General features: G+C 54.9%; 9 protein-coding genes across 9 annotated transcripts; 7 read left to right on the top strand and 2 right to left on the bottom strand.

Annotated features, from left to right (window-relative positions):
- Window positions 1–232: 232 nt before the first annotated feature.
- Window positions 233–2,091, top strand: PG998_008516 (uncharacterized protein; the record flags this gene model as incomplete). Its single annotated transcript, XM_066875332.1, has 4 exons — window positions 233–382; window positions 455–810; window positions 871–2,002; window positions 2,065–2,091. 4 exons carry the CDS (start codon window positions 233–235, stop codon window positions 2,089–2,091), a joined length of 1,665 nt encoding a protein of 554 aa, XP_066731277.1.
- Window positions 2,092–2,213: 122 nt separating this feature from the next.
- On the bottom strand, window positions 2,214–3,888 carry PG998_008515 (L-lactate dehydrogenase (cytochrome); the record flags this gene model as incomplete). The annotated part of the gene is made up of 4 exons (XM_066875331.1): window positions 2,214–2,389; window positions 2,454–3,325; window positions 3,396–3,660; window positions 3,762–3,888. The coding sequence occupies 4 exons, from the start codon at window positions 3,886–3,888 to the stop codon at window positions 2,214–2,216; spliced, it is 1,440 nt and encodes a 479-aa protein (XP_066731276.1).
- A 2,432-nt stretch (window positions 3,889–6,320) lies between these two features.
- Window positions 6,321–9,126, top strand: PG998_008514 (uncharacterized protein; the record flags this gene model as incomplete). The annotated part of the gene is made up of 6 exons (XM_066875330.1): window positions 6,321–7,302; window positions 7,356–7,479; window positions 7,533–7,593; window positions 7,641–7,683; window positions 7,741–8,170; window positions 8,280–9,126. The coding sequence occupies 6 exons, from the start codon at window positions 6,321–6,323 to the stop codon at window positions 9,124–9,126; spliced, it is 2,487 nt and encodes an 828-aa protein (XP_066731275.1).
- A 737-nt stretch (window positions 9,127–9,863) lies between these two features.
- On the top strand, window positions 9,864–11,247 carry PG998_008513 (uncharacterized protein; the record flags this gene model as incomplete). The annotated part of the gene is made up of 2 exons (XM_066875329.1): window positions 9,864–10,565; window positions 10,630–11,247. 2 exons carry the CDS (start codon window positions 9,864–9,866, stop codon window positions 11,245–11,247), a joined length of 1,320 nt encoding a protein of 439 aa, XP_066731274.1.
- Window positions 11,248–11,605: 358 nt separating this feature from the next.
- Window positions 11,606–13,512, top strand: PG998_008512 (uncharacterized protein; the record flags this gene model as incomplete). Its single annotated transcript, XM_066875328.1, has 2 exons — window positions 11,606–13,013; window positions 13,073–13,512. The coding sequence occupies 2 exons, from the start codon at window positions 11,606–11,608 to the stop codon at window positions 13,510–13,512; spliced, it is 1,848 nt and encodes a 615-aa protein (XP_066731273.1).
- Window positions 13,513–13,911: 399 nt separating this feature from the next.
- Window positions 13,912–14,455, bottom strand: PG998_008511 (uncharacterized protein; the record flags this gene model as incomplete). The annotated part of the gene is made up of 3 exons (XM_066875327.1): window positions 13,912–14,173; window positions 14,239–14,385; window positions 14,436–14,455. The coding sequence occupies 3 exons, from the start codon at window positions 14,453–14,455 to the stop codon at window positions 13,912–13,914; spliced, it is 429 nt and encodes a 142-aa protein (XP_066731272.1).
- Window positions 14,456–14,839: 384 nt separating this feature from the next.
- On the top strand, window positions 14,840–16,269 carry PG998_008510 (uncharacterized protein; the record flags this gene model as incomplete). The annotated part of the gene is made up of 2 exons (XM_066875326.1): window positions 14,840–15,074; window positions 15,131–16,269. The coding sequence occupies 2 exons, from the start codon at window positions 14,840–14,842 to the stop codon at window positions 16,267–16,269; spliced, it is 1,374 nt and encodes a 457-aa protein (XP_066731271.1).
- Window positions 16,270–20,153: 3,884 nt separating this feature from the next.
- PG998_008509 (uncharacterized protein) lies at window positions 20,154–21,208 on the top strand (the record flags this gene model as incomplete). The annotated part of the gene is made up of 3 exons (XM_066875325.1): window positions 20,154–20,240; window positions 20,288–20,355; window positions 20,608–21,208. The coding sequence occupies 3 exons, from the start codon at window positions 20,154–20,156 to the stop codon at window positions 21,206–21,208; spliced, it is 756 nt and encodes a 251-aa protein (XP_066731270.1).
- Window positions 21,209–23,097: 1,889 nt separating this feature from the next.
- PG998_008508 (uncharacterized protein) lies at window positions 23,098–24,873 on the top strand (the record flags this gene model as incomplete). The annotated part of the gene is made up of 1 exon (XM_066875324.1): window positions 23,098–24,873. The coding sequence occupies one exon, from the start codon at window positions 23,098–23,100 to the stop codon at window positions 24,871–24,873; it is 1,776 nt and encodes a 591-aa protein (XP_066731269.1).
- Window positions 24,874–26,578: the final 1,705 nt, after the last annotated feature.

Below are 26,578 nucleotides of genomic sequence, written 5' to 3'. Positions count from 1 at the left end.
CCCGCTCCGTATGCCTCAGCTGATGGACGCATCCAATTGCCCGGCTTCGGGTTGCCGATGCAAGTTACGCGGACTTACCCTCCATACCCCTTTGGGCACCTACTAACATGCTGTTCATAACATCAGGCAACACCTGCCAGCGTGGAACAGTGATCTGCAGAACACCCGACGATTTCCACATGCAATTGCAGACTACCTCCCAAGCAAGGGTATTACTGAGCGGGAACTGCGAATGCTTGACTTCGTGAACCAGATTACGGACAAGCCAGACTGGCAAAAGAAAGTGTTCGATGATGCCATTGTTCAGAAATGGAAAGCCGAAGGTGTGCGGTTCGACCAGGCCCTGGACGACTTCTATCTCTCCGAGAAGATGTTTGAGGTTGTAAGTTTCGTCTCCGAACCAAAGAGGGATGTTGCTGGAATCGGGTCATCGTTACTAACATACCTGGTGCAGTGTCTGGCCGAGTTACGCGAGAAGGCCGCCGTGTTCGAGAAGACGCAGACGGTGCATGTTCTAGATGCCGAGCTGTCGGTGGTTAAGTCCGACTCCATAGTACCGCCTGAATTGCAAAAGGCGCTCGTTGCTGCGGTCCGGCCCTTGGAAGACGTTCCTGACAACCAGAAGGACTGGCATCCGGGATCAGACCAAGTGCTGGATCTGGTGCACCCTAGTCTATTTCCTTTAGTCTACGGCCTCAGTCGAGTCTTGCCAAAAGGCGAAGTACCCCTGGATGAATGTGCCAAATACATTGGACAGGGCGAAACGATACCCCGTGACGACAGCCCACGAGAGCTGGAGAAGAAGGGGCCGTAAGCAAGCCCCCAACACATTCACGGGAACGAGGATCAAGTCAAGCTAAACCATCACAGGTGGGCCAACAATCTGAAGCTCAAGGCCTGGGGAGATTTCCAGTGGCTACCCGCTAACGTGGAGTTCCGTGGTGACCAAACAAAGATCACCAGTTACATCAACGGCCTCCACCCCCAAAAGCACAAAGAGCTGTATGGCGTGCTAGAGCAGCTCGTGGGAAAAGCCGTTCCGCTCTGGAGCGACACCCTCTCCTGGTTCCACAAAAGGACGACCCGGATCACTGTCGGTGGAACTTCAGATGAGGACTACGAATTGCCGGAAGGACTTGTTTATGATGGACCAAATAACATGATCGGCGTAACCGAGTCCGATGACGAGTGGGACGAGAGACTCGAAGATATGGAAGACGATGATCACTACAGAGAATGGAAGGAAACTAACCGAGTTCTTGTCCAACTAGAGCCGAACGATTTCGTCCCGTTCGAGAAGACTGTCCCGCAGGGTCAGGACCGCGTCGATTTGCGCACACGATTCGCCGAATCCGGCTTACAGGTCATCTTCAAGCTTGCCAACATCCACCTGACGCCCGAGAACCCCAGGTACGACGGCGGGTCTTGGCACGTCGAGGGCGCGCTGAACGAACATATCTGCGCGACGGCGCTCTACTACTACGAGCAGGACAACATCACCGACTCGCACCTGGCGTTCCGGCACGAATACGACGTTGAGGAGATGACGATGATTCCGGCGCAGAGCGAGTACACCTCGTGCGAGGCGTACTATGGCATCTCCCAGGACCAGAGCCCGGTCAAAGACCTCGGGCGCGTCCTGACCAAGCCAGGCCGGCTGTTGGCGTTTCCCAACGTCCTGCAGCACCAGGTCTCGGGCTTCGAGCTCGCGGACCCGACCCGGCCGGGCCACCGCAAGATCCTCGCCATGTTCCTGGTCGACCCGCACATCCCCGTCATCTCGACCAAGAACGTGCCCCCGCAGGATCGCAGGTGGTGGGCCGAGGAGCTACGACAGACCCCCGGCCAGCGGCTGTCTCGTCTGCCCAAGGAGCTGTTTGATGAAATCACCAACAATGTCGACGACTTCCCGATCTCGTGGGAACAGGCCCTGGACATCAGAGAGCAACTCATGGACGAGCGAGGGGCTATCCACGATAGTGTCGACGAAACCATGAACTGGGTAAGTACTCGAGAATCAACCCTTTTGCCAACCCTTGTTACATTGCTAACGCAGTACCCTAGAACACATTTAATTTCTGTGAGCATTGAGCTCATCATGTAGCTATGTGGAGGCGCTTCCAAGAATAATATAAAGATCCAACTGTCATGTACAAGATTCCAATTGAGATGTGCATTTCCTCCGTAGTGGTAGAGCCATTGAAAACTTCCAGCTACAATTTGGACCACAATCGTCCCCAGGCCGATCGCAAAGGAGGATACCGTTCTTCCGTCGGTGGGAGAAGTCTGTCCAGTTCCGAAGTGTTGAGCCAGCTCATGTCGCCCCTGACCTGGGCAAGGTCCGTAATGCCGCACAAGCGCATGGCTGTCTCCAGCTCGTCCTTTACGACTAAAAGGCAAACGCGTTAGTTGCTGGTAAGGGGCAAACTCTTGGTGCACAGGTTGAAACTTACTGCTGGCACAATGCTCGACACCTTCCGTGCCGTAGGCAATCGCACATTGGAAAGGTCGGCCGATGCCCACACCTCTGGCACCAAGACACAACGCTTTCAATACGTCCGATCCCCTCCTGATGCCCCCGTCGACGTAGACCTCCATTTTCTCAAAGACCTCGGGGCAGTCCCGACGGAGCTCGAGGAGGACAAGTATGGAAGACGGGGCGTTGTCCAGGGCACGCCCGCCGTGGTTCGAGACCACAATACCGGCGCATCCCATCTGCAGCGCCTTCCGCGCGTCGGCCGCCGACTGGACCCCCTTGAGGACGATGGGAAGCTTGGTGCACCGACGGATCCACGGTAGATCCTCCCACGTCATGCTCGAGTCGATGAAGTTCCCCGTGCTCTTAGCCAGCCCGGAGGATTTGTTATCCTTGGGCCCCACCGCCGGCTTCCCGTCCACGAGCACGGGTCCCAGGTCCAAGGCGCGGACGCGTTCGTCAGCCTCGCGCTTCGAGATGACGGGGAGATCGACGGTGACGAGCACGGCCTTGACCTGGGGCAGCGCCTCCAACCTATGCAGGACTGCCTCCGTCTTGGGGCGCTGGTGGTTGACGTACAGCTGGAACCAGAACGGGTGTTGCTGCTTGTCGGCGGGTACCGACCCTACCACCTCCTCGAGCGTCAGCGACGCGACCGTCGACACGCAGTGCACGATGCCCGCAGCGGCAGCCCCGCGCGCCAGGGCTCCTTCGGCGTCGGGCCCGCCCGTCTTGGCAACGCCCATGGGCGCGATCCACACGGGCATGGCGACGGGCTGGCCCAGCATGGTGCACTCGGTCTTCGCGTGGCCGACGTTGCGGAGGATGCGGGGGGCGGAACCACAGACGCTGCCAGTCGCGGGCATTGGCGCGGAGGGTGAGCAGGTCGTTGGAGGCGCCGGTGATGTAGGCGTTGGACTTGGCGGAACCGTGCGTGGCGAAGGCCTCCTCGAAGTCGCGCAAATTGATAATCGCATCTAACGGCGGAAGTCTCCTCTGCTCCTGCGTGGCAGCCGTGGCAGCATTGGGGGGCGCCGAGGCCTGCTGCCGCCATGTCTCAGTTATGGTGGATTCGTCCAGCTCACCAAGCTTCTCGGAGGCGGAAAGCTCGCGTTCTATACGCTGTGGGGTGTGGAACTCGTTGTAGATTTCGGACGCGTCTTTGCCGGCCCACGTGTAGACGACTTTTGTGGGATTCAGATCAACCAAGTGCGGGTGTAATGGTGACACTCGGGCAGGCTTGCTGACGAGGCTTGCCCAGGTGCTGAAGAAAAAGAAAACTCACTATCGGCGCCACCAGGGTGTTCTGGCGCGAACTTGGTCAAATCGTAAACTTTGCCGTTTACGACGACCCAGCAGTCGTCGGGTGACGCATGTCTCGCAATCACTGCAGCATCAAGCTTTGGAGGCATGGCGATAGGTGCGGCGGCAGATAAAAAGCGATCGGCTGTCTCAATGGGTTTCAAAGGTGGGCGGTTGGTTTCTCGGTGAGAGCGCGAACAAAAGACGTGACCTGCGGTTTGATGTGTTGTCCGCTGCTTGTCATGTTCCTGTCATTCTCGGACGACACGACACGCCTCGTGGCACATAACCGGAACAGTTTCACGCATTCCGAAGCTCTGAGGCCCTAGGCTCACTCGGCATGACCTACAGCGAGCGACGGCGGGGAAACCGTCCCCTTCCCCACTATCCACTCTTTCCCCAGATTCTCCGCCCCCACGATTATGTATCCTCATCATCGTGCTGCTTTGAACTTGAGAAGTAATCTTGAAGTAAGAGTGTTGTCAAGTTGAATATTTTAATACTAGACGACTTGTTGATCCATAGCGACTTGTAGGTTCGATGTATGTGTTCGTTGCAGACGGCACCGCCCCAGCCGTCGTTCAGTGGAGAGGGATGCTGGGTGACAGGCTACCTGCTACCCCATAGCAGCTAGTCAGGCACCTCTCCAATCTGAAGAGCACGCTTGAGTCAAGTAAGCCATCTAACCTTTTGTATCGCCGATGAGGAGAACTCACTGCGGAAAACATCGCATTCATGTTCTCAGAGGTGGACTGCGAAACGGAGTAATGGCATGTCGCATATTGAGCGACGGCATCGAAGGCTTCTGGCAGGAACATATTTGCCACCATAGAAGACTGACAACACATTTACCGCAATAGTTCATGTGTGCAGACGTTGAGCTTTCCCTCCGTTAGATTGGCAATGTCTCACTTCCGGCATGACCTGGGAAACTGGCTGTGCGACCATGCTTTTTCGTTTTTTTCTTCATTAAATGCGGATTCTGAGGATGGACAAGTTGCTTTTGCTTCTGCAATCATGCCCAATGTTATCAAATCCTCCAGCGCACAATGCCAACCGCTTAGGCTTCGTCATGTGGCTCGGGAATCGCTTAGCTGCTAGGCTATGGCCTCGGAAGAACACCACGGGACGTTCCGCTGTTAGGGCTGCACCCGACAAGACATCAAACTGTCAGGCGGGTGCTTCCTTTTGGGACATGCATGACGTCTGCCGCAGACTCTATTCTGCGCGTCATGCAAGTTCACTGACTGTGATGGCCATGTCGGGCAGCTGGCCTCTGGTCAAACACCTAGCAACGCCCCTGGTGCAAGGTGCCTAGTGCCTGACCATAGTGAGATCTAGGAACGGGCTTGCAGCAACGCCATCCTCATCTAATTTGCTACCAATTTAATGAACTGAGTACAAATCTAACGGTCGAACACGCAGACATTCATGTCATCGACATCGAACCTCCATGAGTGGAAGTCGCTCGTGTGCTTGGCAGTTGCAAATTACCGCTGCTCTGTGATTCGCCACGGCGTCCAACAAGCCCCGTCATGGTGTCGGTCGGATGAGACGGTTTTCGTCTAGTCTCAGAGTCGACGTTTAAATTGACGTTCTGCTTTCGAATGCGCGACCCGGCTGACCCTCCACGCCTCACAAAAACAGTTCCTGGTCATGCTGTGGTTGGCCAAGACACACACGACCCTGCCGCGGATAGGTTGCGGGCCAAGCAGCTAACGGGCGTGTGTCATCCCAAGCTGCCGAGCTCCGAGACCTATTGAAGTATCTTATCGTTGTGCACTGGATAAGTACAACTGCCACTCCGACTGCCCATTTCTAATCCAGCCCAATTATGGGGTGCGAGTCGTAGCTGAAATTCAAAAGAAATCCTAGCTTGTTGGCAATCGTCCATTTAATTCCCCACTGGACCCTGCAATCAAGCCGCTGACATGTCCGCAATGCCGGGTTGCTGCAGACGCCACGAATCCCCATAGGTTCACGATACATATCTGTCATACCACTCGAGCGTTTTGTGACCACATTCGCAAGGCTAGCCACCTCGAGACGAGTCCTGGACATTGTATGGTACACAGGCAGGCAGGGTCGCTTTCATTCTTGACCGATGGCCTCCGCAGACATGGTTCCCCTCAGCCGTCCTGCCCTCCATGCGATCGGCAAACGTGGTATTCTTTCCCAAGATCGGCTCCAACCCAGAACGACATTGGTAACATATCACAAAACAAGTCAACCAGGTCGGCGTTACGGCGCAAGATACTTCCATTCCTCGCCGGAATCAATTGGTTTATCCTCGAGGTACGCAATGACGTATTCTTTCATTTGACATTCAGCGCTTCGTTCAACTTTTCCTCCTAACTGCCAGAGAAATCGGCGTGATTAGTTGAGTGCGGATTGCCACCACAACGCCCGCAAAAAGAAAGTAGTGGACTCCTTCCAAGTGGCGAGGCTAATGTGCACTATCTCAGCAACCAATTGACTAAATCAATGATCTTCGCAATTGCGACAAACCCTTTTTACTAGAAAGGGGTCTTCACGCGACATCATGCGGAGCTTCCGTCAAATACAGCCCGCCCGTCCGGCAAACGAGAATGGGTCCGAACCAAGAGGTCACGATCCCAGCAAGCGCCACACCGTCGAGGCCTGCCACGACTGTCGGCGATTGAAGATCAAGGTCAGACAACCCAAGCCAATCACCCAGCACAACCAAGACGATACACTTGCTGACGGGAGAGACGTGCAGTGCGATGGCGGGAGACCCAAATGTAGACATTGCACCAGCAAGCGCAGGACATGTGGCTACATCGCTGACGAGAGAGAGTCTCGAAAGTCTCGCCTGAACGCTTTGGAGAAGTTCGTCGATAGCCTCAGGGATTTGCCCACAGCACAAGCCGGCAAGCTCTTACAGAGCTGGCGAAAGAGTCGCGGTCGACTCGACTCGGTCCCGAAGCTTGTGGAAGCTGCCAAGGAGGCGGCGGCCGATACCGCAAGTGGTTCGTCCAATCCGCCCTCTTCCATCTCCCCTGAAAGCATCACCTCGCAGGATATCATGGCATATGCAACGCCCACCCAGACCACGAATGCACCTCACCAACCATTTTCTCAAATCTCACCGCCTGCCAATGCGGCAACGCTTGACTCCCCTTGGCGTCACGTCCTGCTCTGGCTGCCCCCGCCCGACCTTACGCGACGTTTCGTCGAGACTTTCTTCAGCTGCAGCGGCAAGCTGTTCCACGTCTTCTCCAAGGACCAGATCAACCAATGCTTCCAGACTACCTTCCACACGCCCAACAATGGCAGTTTGGAGTACAAGTCGGACGTCTGCTGCCTGATGACGGTCGCTGCCATCGGCGCGCAGTACGAACACGAGGTCATCGACCTCGAGGCCCAACATACCTTTTATGATGTTGCCAGGCACCATCTCGAGGCTGTGATCCAGTGGCGGCCCCTTGACGCCATCAAGATCACGACTCTGTTTTGCTTGTACAATATCATGGATAAGACGACAGTAGCTGTTGCATATGTCGGTAAGAGAAACCGCTCTCACGCAGTGTCACCAGTCTTTCTAATTGGGCTCTAGAGATTGGCCTTGGTACTTGCAGACGATATAGACTCGAATCCAAAAAGCCCCCACAAGGAGTGTTTACAGAAGAACGATGGGCTGAAGGCCGCAAAGCGTGGCGGACTTTGATCTTCTTTTCAAGGTAAGCACAGTTGGTGCCTTGGTAACCCGAATACTACTGACATTGGCTTGTAGCTGGCTATCTGCTTCTTTAGGCTACGTGCCGGGAAATGATAGCGTGCCGCTCGAAACCCAGGTAAGCACTCCAAATACTTGACGGGCATCACAGCTGATTAGCGAAAGCTCCCCGATCTCGAGATCAACACCTCCACGGACCTTGTTGAAAGTACGTACAGCCCTTCAGTCCACGATAGAGCGCGGTGATGCTAACTTCTATCGACAGTCGTCCAAAACGAAATGGCAAAGATTGCCTTGCTCAAAGCAAAGGTGATGCGGATGCATTTGGCCTTCAAAGAACTTACATCTCGCTCGATTCGGACTATCATGGACGACCTTCAGACTTGGTATCGCCGGCTGCCTTGGCAGATGCGTCTGGAGAACCTGATGGACTCGGAACACAGTGCAAGCATTCGGCGTTCTGGCTTCCACGTTCATCTGCTGTACCTGGGCGGCATGATGCTGTGCTATCGACGCATCGCTGCTCAAATCTCGGAACCCAGACAGCAATCACGGCGCATCCCCTTCCCGGAAGATGAAATGGCGTTGCTGCTGGACCATTGCGAACAGGCGGTAGTGGCAGCTGCGACATCGGCCAGGATATTACGGCTGCTTCTTGACGACAATGGGGTTTTCAAGCGCTGTTGGTTGATCATGTACGAGCTTGTCTTTTCTTCGGTTCAATGTCGAGCTACTAACCCAACACCACTCCCCCTATCTGACTCCAAACGCTCAGAGGACTACCATCCACTAACACTGCTTCAGTTTCCAATCGTACACTTCCTGTGTCATACTCCTGCATGCGGTCGCACAAAAGCAGGTCCACAACTTCGTGATAGGCCAATGGGAGGAGGATCTGATGAAAGCAAAGCACTGCCTGCGCGTACTCGAGTTTTGCGGCACGCTCGACCCCGTTGCGGCGCAGTTCAACCGCGAGCTGTCGGCCATTCACCGGCTCCTGGAGCAGACCGCGCCCGGTGTCAACCCCGATGGCACGACCGCGGAACTTGTCAACCTCCCCGAGGCCGAGCATCCCCTGTCGCCGGCGTCGCAGGCCCGCTACCTCCTCACCATCCCGCCCCAAGCGGACCCGGACCGCGCCAAGATCAGCGCCGCGCTCTTGGGGATGCTCTGCAACCCCTTCGGCAACCATTCGTTCCGCAAGCTGGCCGAGGAGACTGTGCTCACGCGTCGATGGACGGGAGGATCCACCGATCCCACTCGTCACGAGGCCACCCAAATGATCGAGCGCCTCGACTGGGACTACGAGAGCGCGCAGCCCTTCCGCCTCAACGTCGGCAGTCTAGCTCTGGGCAGCGGAAACCACGTGGCGCCCATGATGATGGAGATGGGCGGGGTAGAGGCCGCCGAAGCCGCGGCGGCAGGGGGCGGGTTGGCAGCTATGGTACCGCCGCCGCCGCCACCGATGCCCCCGATGGCGGTTTCGGGCACGCAGGGCTGGGTGCATGATGCACTGGCGCCGCAACAGCCAGTAGGGCTAGTAGGCTCCGATATGCCGGCCGAGATGATGTTTGGGCGTATGCGTATTCCCCAGCCGTGTGGATGGGTCGCGGATGAGCAGCTTAGGCGCTCATCTCGCTTCCCTCAGTGACTGGCTTGGTTTTATTCTCGCAAGGCGTTTGGATGTATTCTTCAAAAGCAAGAGGGTTGTTCGTTTTTAAGCGTTCGCATTGTATCGAACCATTAATCAGGGCTGTATCATACAGCATATGAAAGCTCCACATTAGGTCTTCATCAGGCTCAGATAGGTCTATTATTCCGAGTGTAAGATATCACTCATTCCCTTACTCTAGGGCTATTCTCTACGTGTTGTGCATCATGCAGGAAACGCCATGGCGGAATAGATTAATATGTTATCAAATAAGTTACCCTCAGACCACTCACTGTAAGGCTTGTTTATTCCTGCTATGAACCACAACTACTCTATTCACAAAGTGGAATTGATCCTGCTTCTTATCATTAGGTAAATGGGGTGCTTTTTTCCCCTGGTCGGGGACAGCTTTAGTACCCATCGCTATGAATAATAGGACCAGCCAAGCAAAGACTTGAGATCATTTAGCAAGAGGTACTTCGTAGGCCTTGCCGCCTCAATGGAAACCAATTCCATTGCTAATCTGTAAATGGATCGACCAATGAACCAGTAGAAATTCAGGCCCACCTTGGAAGAATACTGATATGATCTTGTTTGACCCCATCGATGATTCCTCCTCTTCCTCCCCACTCTCATCTCACCTTCAAAACAGCCAACATCGCCATTTTTTCACAAACCGATAAAACACATCAGAAAAAATGAGTGCTGCTTTGATCCAGCCTGTGAGATAGGGTATCATGCCAATGCTCTCAGATCTAGCTATTCAGCTGGTCGGGGCTATCGACGACCCCGAGAAGTCCTACCTGGACATCTGGGAAATTGTCAAACGCATGGCAGAAGACCTACACAACAGCCAAGATGATACCCGCCTCGAAACCATGCTTGCAGCAGTCCGAAGCGGTGTTGACGGGTTAGTGGATGATTCAATGATGGGGCTACTTCACAGCGTCCATCCATTCGTGTTGCGTTCAGTCTGCATGGGCACTATCGCCTACGATTTCCACGATGAGGATTCGTCCAACTGGCAGAATGTCTATAACGAGTACGGCCCTGGAGTTTATGCAGTGGGCATCGCCATAAGGGGGCGCGAAGGCAAGTTTCTCACGCCCGCAGAGATCCGAACTTTACTGGAACTCCTCAAAGGCTACGCTGCTAGCTGTGAAGCCCGGGAAGCTCATGGTAGCGAAGATGTTCATGAACCCATGCAGCTAGACGATCAGCAGCGCGATCAGCTCAGGGTCTCTATGGACATCGATAAGCAGTATATGCCTTTTATACCCGAAACTCCTCCCTCGGAGAGAGCAGTAAACCTTGAAGACGAGGACGAAAGTGCTCCCGGCTTGGAAAGTGGTAGCGAAGAAGCAGTAGAGGACGAGTCGCAAGACCTGCACCGCCCACGTTTCTCCCGCGGCAAAGACATGACCAAGAACATACACGCTGTAATACGCGGGTTCAATAGTCGCCTCTTGATGGCCGGGGGATTCGGACCTGCCCCAGATCCAGTCACCGCTTGTAATAGGCAGCAGCAATGACCTGCAGAATCGCAAGCAGGACTACCGCCCAGCGGTTATGTGCCTTCGTAACGCAGATCGCGTTTACTGGCTGATCATGTCCATTATTCAGTACATGGGTCTAACCCCGCTGGAGGTCTTTGTGCCCTTTACCAAGGCCTGGAAGGTGGCCCACATCAACCAGGGCGAGATCCTCGGCACCCTGATCGGAAGCTCCCTGGTGTGCGCGGCGGGACTCAACATCCATCAGCCCGGCGCCAAGAAGAACAACCGGCCCCCGGACGACGTCATGTTCGAGAGAACGTACCTAGACGTCATCAGGCGGGACTGGTACCTCGATAATATGAAGCATTCCGTGGCGAGAAGTCCCCACGTGCAGCTTCAAGAGGTGCTCGACGAGATCTTTGCCGTCTCGGACCAAGACATCCGGGACACCATGGAGGCGGTCGAGCAGAAGCGCAACGCCGAGTCTGCCGCCGTTCTCGAATGCGAGAAGGCTATCGTCCAGGGGGAGCAAGGCTTGGAGGAAGCCGGAGCGGGCCTCGAAGAGCTGTACGAGCTGTTGGACGACCCCCTGCTTGCCTTGCTCGATACAAGCGAGGATGAGTGATTGGGGAGGGGAGGGCAAGGGAAATAGGACATAATACATAACACCCGGTAATCGATACATTTTGCTGGTGGACTATCACGACTGCATGAAAAGTGAAACCTGATGATGATAACCATACCTAGCTATGAAAGGAACCGATTCACCATTGTAAGAGTGAATACGATGTAAATTGCAATGCCACGAGAAGGGGGAAAGAATATATTCCAACATTGTAAGGAGCACAGTGAAACGAATTTCAACTTTAGAGTACTGTGGGCCGATCACTTGTCAGAAAGCTACGTCTCTCACCTCCCATCCACTCCGCAAGTGTTTTTCACCACGTTCATCTCGCAAGCTCGCAATCTCATCAGCTGCTACGATGGATCTGCAACAGCGCAAAACGCTCGTCCAAGCCGGCAAAGCCGACTTGAAAGATGCTCTGCAACAGATGCCGAACGCCAGCGTTCCTCTGGAAAACGCCAAATGCGTTGCCGAGAAACAGCGTGACTTGCTGGAAAAGCTGGCAGACGGCGCCGACAAAGCAGACCGAAAAGCGTCCGCTTTGAAGGCCAGCGCTGCCAAGCTCATTGACCAAGACAACAAGATCAAAGCGGTCGATCTCAAGGCACACGCCAGCCGCCTCAGGCAAGCGCAATTTGACCAGCTCTTGTTCCACATCCTCGGCCGAGAGGATTCTCTCGACCGCGTTCGCGGCATCTCTGACGAGCACAGGGAAGCTCTCCTCAACTACGAGGCAGGGACGGCCCAGACACGTCACACGGAGGAGGTCAACAGGCTCAAGCAGCAGTTGGCCGATGCCGAGACGCAGCTACAGACCAAGTCCGACGAGCTTACCAAGGCCCTGGATACCCGAATGCGAGCATGCCAGGAGAAGGCAGATCTGGTCGTGGAGTTGGACACTGTCAAATTACAGCTGTCTACTACTCAACATGACCTGTCAGAAACCCGAGCGCAGTTGGTCGTAGCAAAAGCAGACGCGAGCACTGCTCACAGCCAACTGCAGGGTGCGGAACGACAGATAGCTCTCATTAACGAGACGGCCAGTGAAGCTAACGAAACGTTTGACAGTACGATAGTCGAGCTTCGTACCACCAAGACCGCACTTGCTGCCAAGCAGGGAGAACTGGTCACTTCACAGACCGAGCTCACGAAGTCCAAGGCAGCCGTGGACGAGGCCAATAAACAGCTCGATGAAGCCCGGGGCGATTTGAGCCGGCGCGAGGCAGTGATCTCCGCCTTCGACAATGAACGTCGTTGGCGAGACGAGCAACTGACAGCCGAGCAAACCAAAACCTCGAGCCGCGAGAAAGAGCTCGACAAGGTGAACGGGGATATAGAAGCCCACCACAACGGCCTGGCAGCGTTCTTCGCCGGGTACGTGGGCTTCGACCTCTCTGAAGCCGGTTATACTGCCGTTATGCAATCCTGGGTCAGCACCATTGCGTCTGTCGAGTGGATCGCAGGTGGCTCAGCGGACGAGCGGCCATGGACCTTGCTGCCGGCTTGGTACGGCGAGAACCTGGCCCCGCTCCCCGAGCTACCTCGCAGTCTGCTAAGACTGGTGCTGCGGTTCTACGCCGCGACGGCCCAGGAGCAGTTCAGTCGTGAGTCGTCTGGCATACTGCGCCACCTGACCGACGTGCTCGCACACGCCCCTGCGCTTCCGGCCGCGCTGGTGGTCGATGCAGTCGAACAGGCTATCGACAGCTTCGAGGCTGAGCACAGCCCGTTCCGTCACTCCAGGGAGAGCCAGCTCTTCAACCTGGGTCTTCGCCAGCTGCTGCACCTGCTGCAGAGGCGCTGGCCTAGCCCAAGAGTCGTGCAGCTGCTCGCCCGCACACGCTCCTCGTCGAGCAGTCCTTTGCTTGCATGAAGGACATAGAGTCGGCGCTTGCCGACGACAACGGAGCCACCTTGCTGAGACGGTTCGCTGACAGCCGAGACGCAGAAGGCGAGCTGCCCGACTACGAGGGGCCTTTATTCACGAGCGGCCGCATCGGCCTGCTCAGTGCCGCGCAGGACCACGTATGGTCCTTTGATCTAGACACACGTACCGTGCGGCTCATCCATTCCGCACGAGGAGAGATGGTTGACACCGAACATTATGTCTTCCGCTCTTCCGAGAGTGCTGGTGGCAGTCCGAACCTGTCGTTCACCCTTGCGGTCGACGGGGACTACTTCTGGTTCATGACCGAGTGGAACAGAGCCATCATCGTTCGAGGCGAGCACCTTCTGCGGTACATCTCCGTGGATGATTCGCCTTGAGTTTGAATAGTATAGGATTACATTGTTAACCTAATATAATCTGTACTGCCACCTATGGTATTTGATTATGTGACATGGTAGTCTTGACTGCTCGTAGATGAAGTCGCTTATGCGTCAAGTAGGACTCACTACCTTTAGGATGAACAACAACGGCTTCCCTGTGACTTCCCAATCTTGTCAACCTTCTACTATGGTGTTGAGTGTTGTAGGTATATGAAGGGAATAGATTGCTATTAAATCGGCAGGACGAGGTCGGTAAGGTCGGCAATAACGGATGCATCGGGTAGGGAGTGATCAGAGATGATGGAGGGAGTGGGTAGTGTGTTCAGTGATGAGTTGTCGGCGAAGAGGGGGTCGGTAATGAGTTCGATCAGAGGGAAGCGTTGGCTAGGGATGGTGTCAAAGGTTATCAAGGTTGTCGATGAGGTTGTCGACTGCGATGGCGGCGATGACGGCGTCTTGGAGGGAGGCAATTGGCGAGAAAGGCGGCGATGTCTGTGGTGCGTCGATGAGGGTGGTGAGGTAGGGAGGCGTCGATGAGTCAGGGTCAGTAATGAGGTAAGCGATGAGGGTGTCGATGAGAGGCGGTGAGGTGACGTCTATGTAGTCGGGATATTGGATCAGGCCGTTGTGCTGGTCGTGCAGTATATGTGCTTTGATCCTTGCTCAAGTTGCCGGAGTTGGTCAGGCTCCAGAAACGGGAAGTGGGCGGACAGGCTGACTGACCACAATAGAATGCTTGTGTTGTTGACAGATACTTTGCTAGTCGTCAAGCAAGCAACCGATGACTCTAGACGGTGAGTCCTCAGCTTGATAAGTGCCTGAGTGACAACAAATCCACACCAAATAACCTTGTTGCAGCTTGTGGCAGTCCTAATATAGCAGGCCACAAGTGCCGGATTTCTTTGTTCTCTTCCACTTACAAGGCATGCCCTCCAAGCATCTTGCACCAAACACCTGTAGCCATATATATCGGCAGTCTTCAAATGATCTACTAAGTCCCCGAGGTTTATTCGTCACACTCATTGCAAGCTGGCCAAATCAAAGAAATGCAATACCTGTTTTTGCCCCAAATCTACGGAAAAACAGCAGCCTTGGGTATCATTGACTCTATAAGTGACAGTAAAATTTAGTGAACTCGACCTGCAGAGACCATCAAGTTAGGCAGAAAACTTAGCACCTGTAGGCCCTGTAGTTTTAGCTTATAAGAATCTAATTCAGCTCTCAAATTCCTTTCCTTCTTCATCCATCAGCAACACAGCCCATCCGATCCAACCCAAAACATCTCAAGTTCGCCATCCGCACAAAACTAGAGATACGATCGAGAATGGTCTACGCGGATAAGATGACGACGGCCATGTCGCCGCTTGCCATCAAGTGGTACGACGGCGTCAAAGCACACTTCCTGGCCAAATGGCCGGGAACGCTACCGACACTGCAAACCCTCATAGAGAGGGTTGAGGCACCCGTCCTCGAAGGCTTCTACCGGCGCAGCTCGCAGCCTTGCGTCTCCGCAGACTTCTTTCGCTGGAGCGTCGCCAGGGCCACTTGGCATGAACTCTGTAAGTATCCCCCTTCTCACTCTGTGAAGCCAATTAAGCTGACCGCCGTCTCCCAGTCGAACAAGAGCAGACACCGTTCCCTTTCCAGGGTGAAAAGCCGGCTGTCTTTGGCGCCCCCTTCTGTGAGCAGTACGCTTGCTATTGGTATGCGCAAGTCAAGGCCGAGCGGCATATATCCGGCCCAAGAACACAGGTGGGCTCCTCTTCAGATTGCACTTCGGTCCAGGAGCGCGCGACTCTCTCCCAGAGAGTCCGCCCTGAGCCCATGGTGCCGGCTGTAGGCTGCGAGCCGCTCGCCTTCCCCCTGCCCAATGCGCGCCAGCCCGAGCTGTGCCTGGGCCCCAGGGGCGATCTCAAGAAGACCATGGTCGAGGCCGCCGCCATTTTCGGTCCAGAGTTCACTCTGACCTGCTTTCATGGTGACCAGAAGGCCCACATGATCGTCTTCGGTCTGGCTCCGGGCGTCGACGCCAACGACGAGCGAGTCATTTCGCGCGCTCGCGACCCCATCGACTGGCTCGAGGACTGGTGGGTCAACGTCCTGGAGCAGGATACCAACCTGCTGGCTTACCTTGAGCGGCGAATGCGCCAGCGCTTTGCGCGCCCACGTGGCGACGTCACCGGCCGTATTGCTGAGGCCATGCAAAACCTCGTATACGGCGAGAAGAGTGGCGCCAACATGGCAGAGCAGGATTTCACCAAGATGATCCTGGCGCAGGAGAAGCATCTCGATGCCGACGCACTGCGCATTATCAGCCAGAGCGTCGCCGAGACTCAGGGCTGGGAGAATCGAGGCAAGGAGCTTGCCTCCTTCATCGAGAACGGTCACCCTCAGGTGCACGCCCTCGAACGCGAGGACCGCCTCCGCGTAACCCGCGGTTTGGTGCACGAGAATGCGCTGGCTTGGATTCACAGCCTCGTCTCCACCATCCGGGCCGCCAAGAAGAATACGGTCCAATTCCTGGATCATTTCATCAAGTCTGGTTCCCGGGCCGCGCCTTACGTCGACACCATCGTCGATCGTATGAGCGTGGTCGAAGAGGCCATGCGGCAGGTGCAGTCGAGCGATGTCGACTTCAAGACGCTCGCAGACGCCAATAACCTGCTGCTGGAATGGAAGCAGCGTCTGGCCGAGCACTTCCCGGTGCCGCCAACAGTCGTTTTCTTGGGACGACGAGACTCATTCGAGCTATGACGGGTTCCAGTAGCCCAAGCCCGAGGGCTGGTAAGCCCCTGAGCATCTTTTCAGATCTCGGACAACCTACCACAGGAGGTCGCTGCTTTATTCACAAGGCACAAGCACCATTGAGCTAGCCTAGCACCGGGCGGCTCTTCTTTTCAGCAACTTGATGCAGCCCTCTCGGGTCGCAAATAGGTAGTCTAATTTGACTGGTGTTGCTTGCTGATATGACCTTGACGTTGAATGTGACTGTCTTCCCTTGTACCCATGTGAACCGAAGTTGTGCTTGTAGTTCCTAATACCTTAGCTGTGGACCTTTGAAGCCAGAGGATACGTCCATTTTGGACGACTTCCGTCGGTCGTAAACGTGCATCATCGTAATCGAGGGCTCAATTGGCCGAGACCCTGGGCCATTCCGGCTCCTGCTACCTCGTAATTCCTGACTGACACGGCACCATCGCCATCTTGGATGAGACGGGAATTTGGGACAAGTCGTGATCTCAATAGTTTCCCTGGAAACAAGCAGTTCGGTATGATACTCACGCTGACACATAGGCAAAGACCTAGCTCAAGCTGTCGGCCTCTATCTGTATGAATAGATATGCTCGGTATCACATGCCTAGAATTGCACTGGTCCATCTGTCACAGCTCTCCGGTCGAGCATAATACCGTAATGAACTAGAAGACTAAGATCTTCGATTCTCCTGCCCCCCCCATTTGTATGTAAAATCCAGTTTCCTACCCCCAATTTCCTGCCCCCCTATTTGTATGCGAACCTATTCAAAGCGATAGGCATCACCAGAGCTCCAGTGGACTTGTGATTGCTGGGCCTGCGGTCCATGCTATTTTGGCATGACCAGATTGCCGAAGATGAGGGGGGCAGGAGAATTAGGGGGCAGGAGATCGCATTTCCCATACATATTGGGGGCAGGAGATTGGGGGGGGCAGGAAAGCAGAAAATACCATACATTTGGGGGGCAGGAGATTGGGGGGGCAGGAAAGCAGAAAACACTATACATTTGGGGGGCAGGAGATTGGGGGTATGAAAATACAATATCTAGCGACGGATATAGCTATGTCCCTGACAAACCTACCTACTGAAGAGATTCACCCACAGGTTGTCCCGATTTCAAGACTTGGTAGAGAATAGATCGTTCTAGATATTTGACGATGGGTAGAGCGGACGGGACGGACAATATCTAGATCAACGCCTACAGAGTAGACCATAGCGGGCACGTCTTTACCTCCTGGATAAGGCCGCGATGTACCATTCCGCAGTACAAACACAGACCAACCAAACAACGACATAGCTATCTTCCTACAGCGGGATGAAGCTCAACTGGACTAGGGCAGGAATGGGGAATCGCCCTGGATGAGGGAACTGGAGCTATGCAATACCACAGCTCAGGGAGACGGCCCATCCATCTACCCAGATCTATAAAGCTATGAGCAGCGACTACCGGGACATGAACCACTAGCCGTCCAAGATCCTCTAATCAGCCTGTCAGGGTCTGTCAGGAGTACTCCCGGCTGCATCTCCTAGCTGACCTCTTGTGGTAGTCCTATTGAAAACACACAGCACGGAAGACAAGACCATCAATTACTACTAGTGCCAGTACACCAAACTAAGAGCGAAGTACTTGAGCCAACGCGGCGTTCAATCGAAAGTGAATTGGAGCTATTCTAACTATAGCTACGGCAGTCGATGAACGTGACCTTGTGATATCATGATTGCTGCACTGGCCCTGCTACACTACTAGGTTTCTTTACTGAGTAATTATCGAGCCGTCCACCGCGGCCCAGGAACAGTGACGCCCGGAACAGTGACGCCCGGAACAGTGACGCCCGGAACAGCGACACCCTTCTACATCACTATTAGGTATCGGGGGGCAGGAGATCTAGGGGGCACGAAATCTAGGGGGCACAAAAGCTGTTTTCCCGTATAAATTGGGGGGTACGAAATCTGGGGGGGCACGAAAGCTATTTTCCCGTACAAATTGGGGGGGCACGAAATCTGGGGGTACAAAAGCTATTTTCCTATACAAATTGGGGGGTACGAAATCTGGGGGGTACAAAAGCTGTTTTCCCATACAAATTGGGGGGCACGAAATCTGGGGGGTACAAAAAGCTGTTTTCCCATACAAATTGGGGGGTACGAAATCTGGGGGTACAAAAGCTGTTTTCCCATACAAATTGGGGGGCACGAAATCTGGGGGTACAAAAGCTGTTTTCCCATACAAATTGGGGGTACGAAATCTGGGGGGCACGAAAGCTGTTTTCCCATATGAATTAGGGGGCAGGATACTGGGAATACTAGGTCCTTGCGAATAAAAGTCACGATCGTTTCCTCGGCCTCGGCGATGGGCGCATGCCTTGGTTCAACCCGCCCCTCCTAGCTGGCGACCTTGGGGCTACGGGTGTCGGGTTTAGATATAATGTCTGGAGCCTAGAACATTGTCCGGAAATATCTACGATGGATTGGGTGACAACTCAGAAATCACCAGACCAGGCCATGAAGCCAGCGAGAGAGCTCTGTGGCAAGGACAAGGGTAAATCCAGGGGCAGGGCGATGAAACCTAAGAGGCATAGAAGGATTGCGAGGCAGAATCCGATGCGTTGCATTGTATTAATAATGAACTGAGATCGCGCAGCACTTTGGCTCATTGAGCCCTGGATTACGATGACAGGTTACATTCCCGTCACCATTGTGAGGTACTGACGCTCAGTCGACTGGCTGGCTGCTGTATTTCGGCGAGCATAAAAGGTCTGATCGTGTCCCATATACTAGACGTGTATGAAGAAGTTGAAAAGCAGAGGATGAAGGTTTACTCCTCCCACTGCTGGCCCTCACGTGCTCGATATTATGCTTCCATGGCTACATGGAGGAAAGGCAAGACTGCAGCGATTTGTGACCTCCAGGGTCGATTCCGAGAACCCTCTCCACATCCGCATGATATCTTAGCAACCATAGACGACTCGTGCCCATGCCTGACGGCCTCAAACGTATCGTGCGGCATTCCACTACAGCCGAATGCTGCAAATTCTGTCATCTGTCAATACCTTGATCAAACTGAGGTGGGTATCTTTGACATTCTTTCCGACCCAGCCACTCAAAGCCTGATGCGCCAAACCCGACTAAAGACGTCGTTCATCGCCGTTGCCCTCATCGCAAGAATATCAGACCTGCCGACCTCATTGCCGACTCCATTACCGCCTCCCCGACACCATAGATCCCAAAGCGCCTTCCTCATTGCCGTCTCCTCGATCACCGACCATCCACCGACTACAGTGCCGGCCTCTTTGTCCACCTAACCGACCCCATAGCCGCCTCCCTTGCCGCCTCCTCAAACATGGACCTCGCCCCTCATCGCCGCCTACCTCACCTTTGATTATATCACCGACACTCCCTCATCGCTGCCCATTGCTCTGCCATATACCAAACGACCACCCCCTCATGTCCTACAGACCGAAAACGGGTAACCTATCCGGGAAAGGCGCTGGCAGAGACCGACTTGGGGGTTGCTCGGTTTAAGCGTTCACGCGAGTTGTATCGTACCATTAATCAGGGCTGTATTGTACAGCAAATAGGGATTCTTTGTCAGGCCAAACTGGCGTATTATGCTTGGCTGTGAAACGTTCCTGACTCATGCTGGCATCGCTGCCAATCATTCAAGCAACATTGTGCAAAGTAGGCTGTTGTCGGTGCTACTGCTTGCAAGGCAGGCTATAGCATAGAGTCTGATCGGCTCGAGCGATAAATAAGTAACCGCCTAGGGGAGTGCGTTACTCAGAGGTAGCTTAGTAAATACTGTACTTTATAAAGTTGCTCATTTCAATCTACGATATTGGAAGGTCCCTACCTGATATGAGTTCCACTTTGCCCTTCAGGGCTACCACCAATGGGCCGTTTCCGAGCAGCCTATCCAGGTGCCATCCCTACAAGAATCAACAGACAGGATTGCGTCTTGCACTGCTACCTCCCAGGGGTAAGGCCAAGATCACGCGGACTAAATTATTTGACTGCAGTCGACAGACACTACGGTACCGCGGTTCTACTCAGGTCACATGGCGTGTCACGATGGAAGCAGAAGACATCACCTCGTATCATTCTATTGTCTCCCTTCTCCCTTAAAAAAAAGAAAAAGCCGTTGGCATAAAAAACTCCATACTGCGAGGCAATTTGATTGCCTGTGCCGCAGTGCAATAAGCACATCGAGAGCGATGATTGCTCTCGAGTTATGCTGCAAATAGATTCAGAGCTTAGCCTCTTGGTAGAGGCTGCAAAACTCGTTAGAATCAAGGTCGTGGCTGACTACATCTTGCAGCTGAACACGCACGACTCGTAATCATTAGGCTCGTCAGGAGGCGTCTTGGAGCTCTCCTCGGGCCTGTCGCCGTCGTCGGTCATGGCAACATCCTCGCCCTGGTCTTTCTGGGCGTCGCCCGGTTGGGCAACGGCTGCCGGGAGGACCGTCGGCTGATCGCCACAGTTGTTGGCCAACCACATCTTGAAGGCCGCGACGTTGACGGTGTCGGGCTCGATGCCGAGACACGCCGGATCGGGCGCGTCGTAATTGTAGGCATCGATCTTCTCCCGCGGGATCGTCAAGGAGAAGGTACACGAGAATGGCAGAGGATCACTGTCCGTGTGCTTGCCTCCGCAACTGAAGTAGGCGATGGCAACCATCTCCCACTCGTACTTGTGGAACAAGGGCGGGAGGTTGACCCGGTCGACCACCAGAGTTTGGTACAGCCAGGGAACGGACATGGTTTCAGCCGTTCTACACTCGGCCAAGGTGTGGCCGCTGGTATTGTGAATCGGGCACGCATGGATGTAGCCGTCATCAGCGACCGGACCGGCACATCTCTTGACCTTGTGGCCACGGTGGTTGCAGTTGCCGCAGCCGTTACCAGTCTTGCGCCGCTTCGCCGCCGACTGGCCGTTATTCGTTGACCCTTGCTGAGGAGCGGGGGCCGGGGCTGCCGGGGTTGCGGTCCTTGCGGTCGACGGACGGTCGCGAATTCGAATTCGACGCGTGCGACCTAGAGCGTCGGCAATGTGTCGCTCTGTGCTTAGGGCAGCAGCAGCAGTCGTGCGACGGATGATCACCGTCGACTTCGGGAACTTGCCGTCCGGCTGCATATCCGCGAAGGTGTTCATGACGCTTAGCATAGATCCAAAGGTCGTGAGATTCGCGGTTACGGCGCGCTCATCGCCGACGACCAGGTTCTCATTATTGGGGTCCCGCAAGTTGACCGGCTTTCGTATGTGGCCGCCTTTGGTGAGTTCGGCGTGTACGGCACCGACCGGAAGCATCTGCATATCACGCGGGTTGGGCGCGGAGGCGCGGACCAAAGCCATGCTTGCGCTGACATCGGATCCGGCATCCTCTGCGGCATCCTCCCCTGATTGGCTTTGGCCGTCGCGCTTGCGCTTGCGGACGCTTGCCAAGAGAGTGCCAAAAACACCGGAGGCTCCTTTCTTGGATCGCGTATCAGCCATTTTGATGATGGCGCAGCGCAGCGTGTGTTTTGGACGATTCGCGTGCGTTGGATAATGGCGTGATTCAAGAGCTTTGGGGGTGGGCGATGCGCTCAACTGAGAGTTGCACTAATCAGAGCGACAAAGGCAGTGGGAGCGAGAATTGAAACGCCCGTGGAGAAGCCAGGTACTTGGAGACTATGGATTCGAGAGACATCCATCAGCCGGGTCTCTTGCACCGGACCAGACGCCCTGATACACCTGCCTTGCTCCAACAGGCGCAACCTAATATGGAATACTCAAGGTCTAAAAGTTGCCTGCTCAAACGGTCCTTTTCTTATTCCTCGTCCCCAGGTATTGACCTGCCTCATCCCTATCCGACTTTAACAACCAAAGCCAATGTTGTCACTACTGTAGTCGGCGCACCGTTGCGTATGATCCAGCCCTATCCAATATCCATGCCCTTTGACTGCCGATGCTTGCTCTCCGGGGCGGCCTGGACCTCTTGGGCGGCTGGGCTCGGTTTGCTTCGTGCCCATCTCCCACTTCTCGCCTCCTTTGTCCTTTTGTAAGGTGCTTTCGGTGAAGATTTCGTATGATGTCGTGGGTCGTCTTTGTCGGTACCAGGCGCGCCAAAGTACGAGCATGTCGTTTTCGAACTCCGTGATCCATTCCAGGGTTGTTCCAGCAAGTTTGGATTGTCATGGGCATTTTGCCGAAACCTTGTTCTGCGTGACCGTCGACTCTCAACGCCTCCGTTATTCGGGAGTTGGCAGGCTTCTGAAAAGTCGTCGATTCTGACTTCAGGTTTGTTTGGGAGTATGCCGAGTGCAACCAAACATCACCTCGGCGAGAGTCGGACTTGCTGCTGGTGCCTCGATGTCGCCTGCATGCAACTTCAGTAGACCCGGAGAACCCCTTAGAGGATGTCTAGATCCATCATTCTTCATTCAACCATCAGCATTTGAGAAACGTCTCTCGCAAGGCTATGGACTCATTATCTTCTGTTACCTTAGTAGCTCAAACTTGAACCGAGAGAACCAAGTACCATTCAAAGACTTGTATCCTTTCATTCAGACCTATATATCTGCCATCTGCTATAGGCCAAGGCATATACTTAACGAATATATCTACACGTCACTAGCACCTCACCCCATGACCATGATCTCGTCTCAGGTAGTCGCCGCTGAAGGCAGTTGACCCACCGACAGCAGGACCCGATCCACTGTAGTCCCCTACTTGACTTGAGCACCCTTCTCCAGTTCTTTTCCTTCATCCATCCATCATCAATGCTGTACTGTCAGACTCGCGCGTCGATACCCAATATCCGCAAAACCTGACGATACACTTGACACGATACGATGGAGGAGTTCACAGCTCAGGCGCAAGCTTTGGCTGCCCAGATGCGCCGGCTGACACGGATTGCTGCGTCGTCGCCCTCCCACGAGGCAACGATGCAATTCTTTGACTTGATGGCTGACAAGGTCACAAAAATGCACGAGACCCTCGTCAACAGCCATGCCACAGTGGAAGCTGAACGTCAGGCATTCGCGGAACTGCCCCAGAAGCAGGCGGAACTGGCAGAAAACCAGCGCAACTTCCAAGCCCGACTTGACAACCTTGTCACGCGCGAGCAAGAAGTCACGGCACAAGAGGGCGATGTTGCCCGGCAAAAGGAAGAAGTGGCCAACCGCGAAGCCGATGTCGACGCTCGAAAGGCAGCGCTCGATCGCCGCGAAGAGGTCCTCGACAGTTGGGATACCAGGAATGGCGAGTGGGCTGTCCGCCTCCAGACGGACCAGGACACCGCTGACAACGTGCTCCAGCGCGATGGCGAAGTGTCAGGCCGCGAAGACGATATCACTCGCCGCGAAGGCAATATCACACGCCACGCAGGTGTGGTCGGACGCCTCGAAGCCCGTGCTAGGCAGACCAGTGACGACCTCGAGCGGCAACGCCGGCAGCTTGAGTTTCGAGAGCAAGGTGCTACGGCGGCCGAGGTGAATGTGAGCAACCGCGAGGCCCAAGTCCTTGCTTCTGCGGAAGCCCAGGAAAGGTCGCTGCGGGATGGCCTGGAAAACATCGCCGCGAGATTGGACGGCGTCCGACTGACCGAGGACTGCTTTCGGCTCAGGCGAGAGCTGCAAGAAAAGCAGCAGGACCTCGACGGGGCCGAAGCGCAGATCGCGCAGTTGAACGCCAGGCTCGATCACCGGACGCTCAACGAGGAAAACGGTGACCACGAGTATCTTCACCACGAAGTCCAGCAGCTCGAAGGCGACAATGCGCGCCTTCAGCAGGACGTCCAGAAGCTGGAGGACGAGAACACGCGCCTCAAGCACGACCTCGAAGTCTCGTCGCAGACCCTCGAGGAAAAGACGAACGAGCTGCTCGCCGAACAGCGGCTCCGAGAAGAGGTCGCCGAGCAAGCGCGGGTCCAGAGGGCCATGGCTGCCAAGTATCAGGCCGACCTTCGCGAGTTCCACGGGCAGTTCAACGAGCTCCAAGCCCAACTGGAGGACCCTGAGGTCCGCTGGCACCTCTCTGGCCCCAGAGAGATCGCCGAAACCCCCGAGCCTTGCCTCGTCGCTTCTGCTAGCTCTCCCGAGCTTGGCAGCAAGCCCCTGGCCTTGGCATCAGAGCCTGGCGAGCCATCAGAGCCTGGCGAGGCATCCAACCCAGCGCAGGCATCCGAGCCAGCGCAGGCGGATGCCCCCGGCGGCGACGGCGACGAGCCACTGCCTGGAACCCTGCGCCGACGCCTCCCGCCCCGCCAGGCGGACTACACGCCGTGGGGAAGGTTCTGCGACAGAATGCATAACTTTCTGTACCACCACAGGATGGTGCTGGAGCCCGTCTCTGCCCAGGCTAGCGGGCTCACGGTCGATCAGGCCGGCGAGTACCTCATGCACGTCGCCAACCGTGACCGCGCTCAGGGACACCTGTGCGACTTCCGCGACGAGGCAGACCCCCACGACTGGTACTGCTTCAAGCGCGTAGTTGAACGGGGATACGCCGCTACAGGTGCGCGACTTGACGCCGAACGCTGCCAGGAGCACCCCAACAACGGGGATCGCTGCTTGCAGATCATGAAGGGGGCAAATTACGGAGAACTGCTCGTCCAGCTCCAATACTAGTTGGCCCCCTACGCAGAGTTTTACCCAACGGGTTTCTCTTACTTTTTTTTTTTTTTTTTTACCAATAGCAATTAATATATTCTAACCACAAGCAATCGCCTAAGTCTAGACAGTGTAGAATCATCCCAGTAGCAATGCGTAGCAGCCATGGGGAGTAACCCATTGGCATCAGTTGTTTCCAGGCGATCTGTTGGCAGAGGCCTGGGATATCTCTGACCTTCTGGGTCTTCTTCCCGACGCAGATACTCAGCGGTACTCGCTCTGTTTCACCGTCGACTGCCCTGATCAAAAGATCCGCCAGCGTCCATCCTTCGGCGAGCTTCCTCGGCTGGCTGTGCGCAATCGGCCAGACTACCGGCCTTGTCCCAAGCCAGGCTGGATGTGCTCTTCTGCTGGTTCTGGTGCTATCCTGCTAGTGAGACTGTTTCCAATCAAGGCTATTCGGTAGCTGGCAGTCCTCGGCTGGCGAGGTTCAAAGAGATCAAGACTGTGCGATGGGGAGCTATGAAACACTAGATAAGAACCGCGGCCTTCATTCGGAAGAGGAAGGATTATAAACTAAGATTCCTTTCCTCATCTGGGGGGGGACGAAATCAGGGGGGGACAATATCCATTTTGTAGTAGAATCTGGGGGGGACGAAATCTAGGGGGGACAATATCCAATTCCTGGTACAATTTGGGGGGGGACAAAATCTGGGGGGGACAATATCCAATTCCTGGTACAATTTGGGGGGGACAAAATCTGGGGGGACAATATCTAATTCCTGGTACAATTTGGGGGGGGACAAAATCTCGTCTATCCGTCATTGCCATCGAATCAGTCCCGTCGATGTCTTGAAGGGCGCTATAGTGGCAGCGAGGCATCTCATGCCTGTGGCTCACTACGTCGACCTTCCTAGCCGGCGCTACTGAGATCACCAAACGCCTACCATCTCCAATCCTCTTTACGGACGCTATCCCGCTAAAGGAGATAGCTATGTCACTGCTCAGGCTGTGCGGTTCGGCTGTCATAGACGAGTACGGATTAGCTATGCCAACTGATTCCTGTGCCCCATATCCCGTACCCAAACATATGGCATTTAGCTCCTGTACCCCCTCGCCGAGACGGAACATCTACACCGGGGGCCACATCGACAGCAGAGCCTGCCCATCAACAGGACTAGAGCTCCGGCGGGAAATGCAACTCATCCGATTGATGCCGGTATCGACCGACGGAGCGACACGAACCTCAACCGCCAAGAAGCACACGATCACCGTGACTTGACTTTGTCCCGTACCCCCTATAGATCTCCTGAATCCCTTGCCCATAAGCTCTTGGCCCAAACACCACTCTCCTTCTCGCAACACCGTCCCTCCATTCCAAGCCCCGCCAAGAAAGAGCAGACGACCGCGGTGGAGCAGCTGCGCGACATGCACAGCGGCTTGCCCGCCCCGGTCGTCGACAGCGATGGATAGGACGCGCTGCCCGAGCCAAGGCCGCCAAAAGCAAAGGAGGGCCCGGCGTCAACTGATCTCATTGCAAGCTCCGTAGTGACATTCAGGCATTCTCGCCCAAATTGATATTCAACACTATTTCAGCTCATGTAGTTAAAGCAATGCAGGCAGCACGGCTTTATAGACATGAACCAAGTCCCACCTAGGGGGATGTCTAGGGGGGACGAGCCTATATTTCCCATACAATCTGGGGGACAACTAGGGGGGGACA

This window comes from Apiospora kogelbergensis (genome assembly GCF_038363985.1).
Source record: "Apiospora kogelbergensis strain CBS 113332 chromosome Unknown utg000005l_segment0_segment0, whole genome shotgun sequence".
NCBI lineage: Eukaryota > Fungi > Ascomycota > Sordariomycetes > Amphisphaeriales > Apiosporaceae > Apiospora > Apiospora kogelbergensis.
The sequence above is the reverse complement of the archived record's forward strand: the minus strand, read 5'-3'. Positions and strand labels throughout refer to the sequence as shown.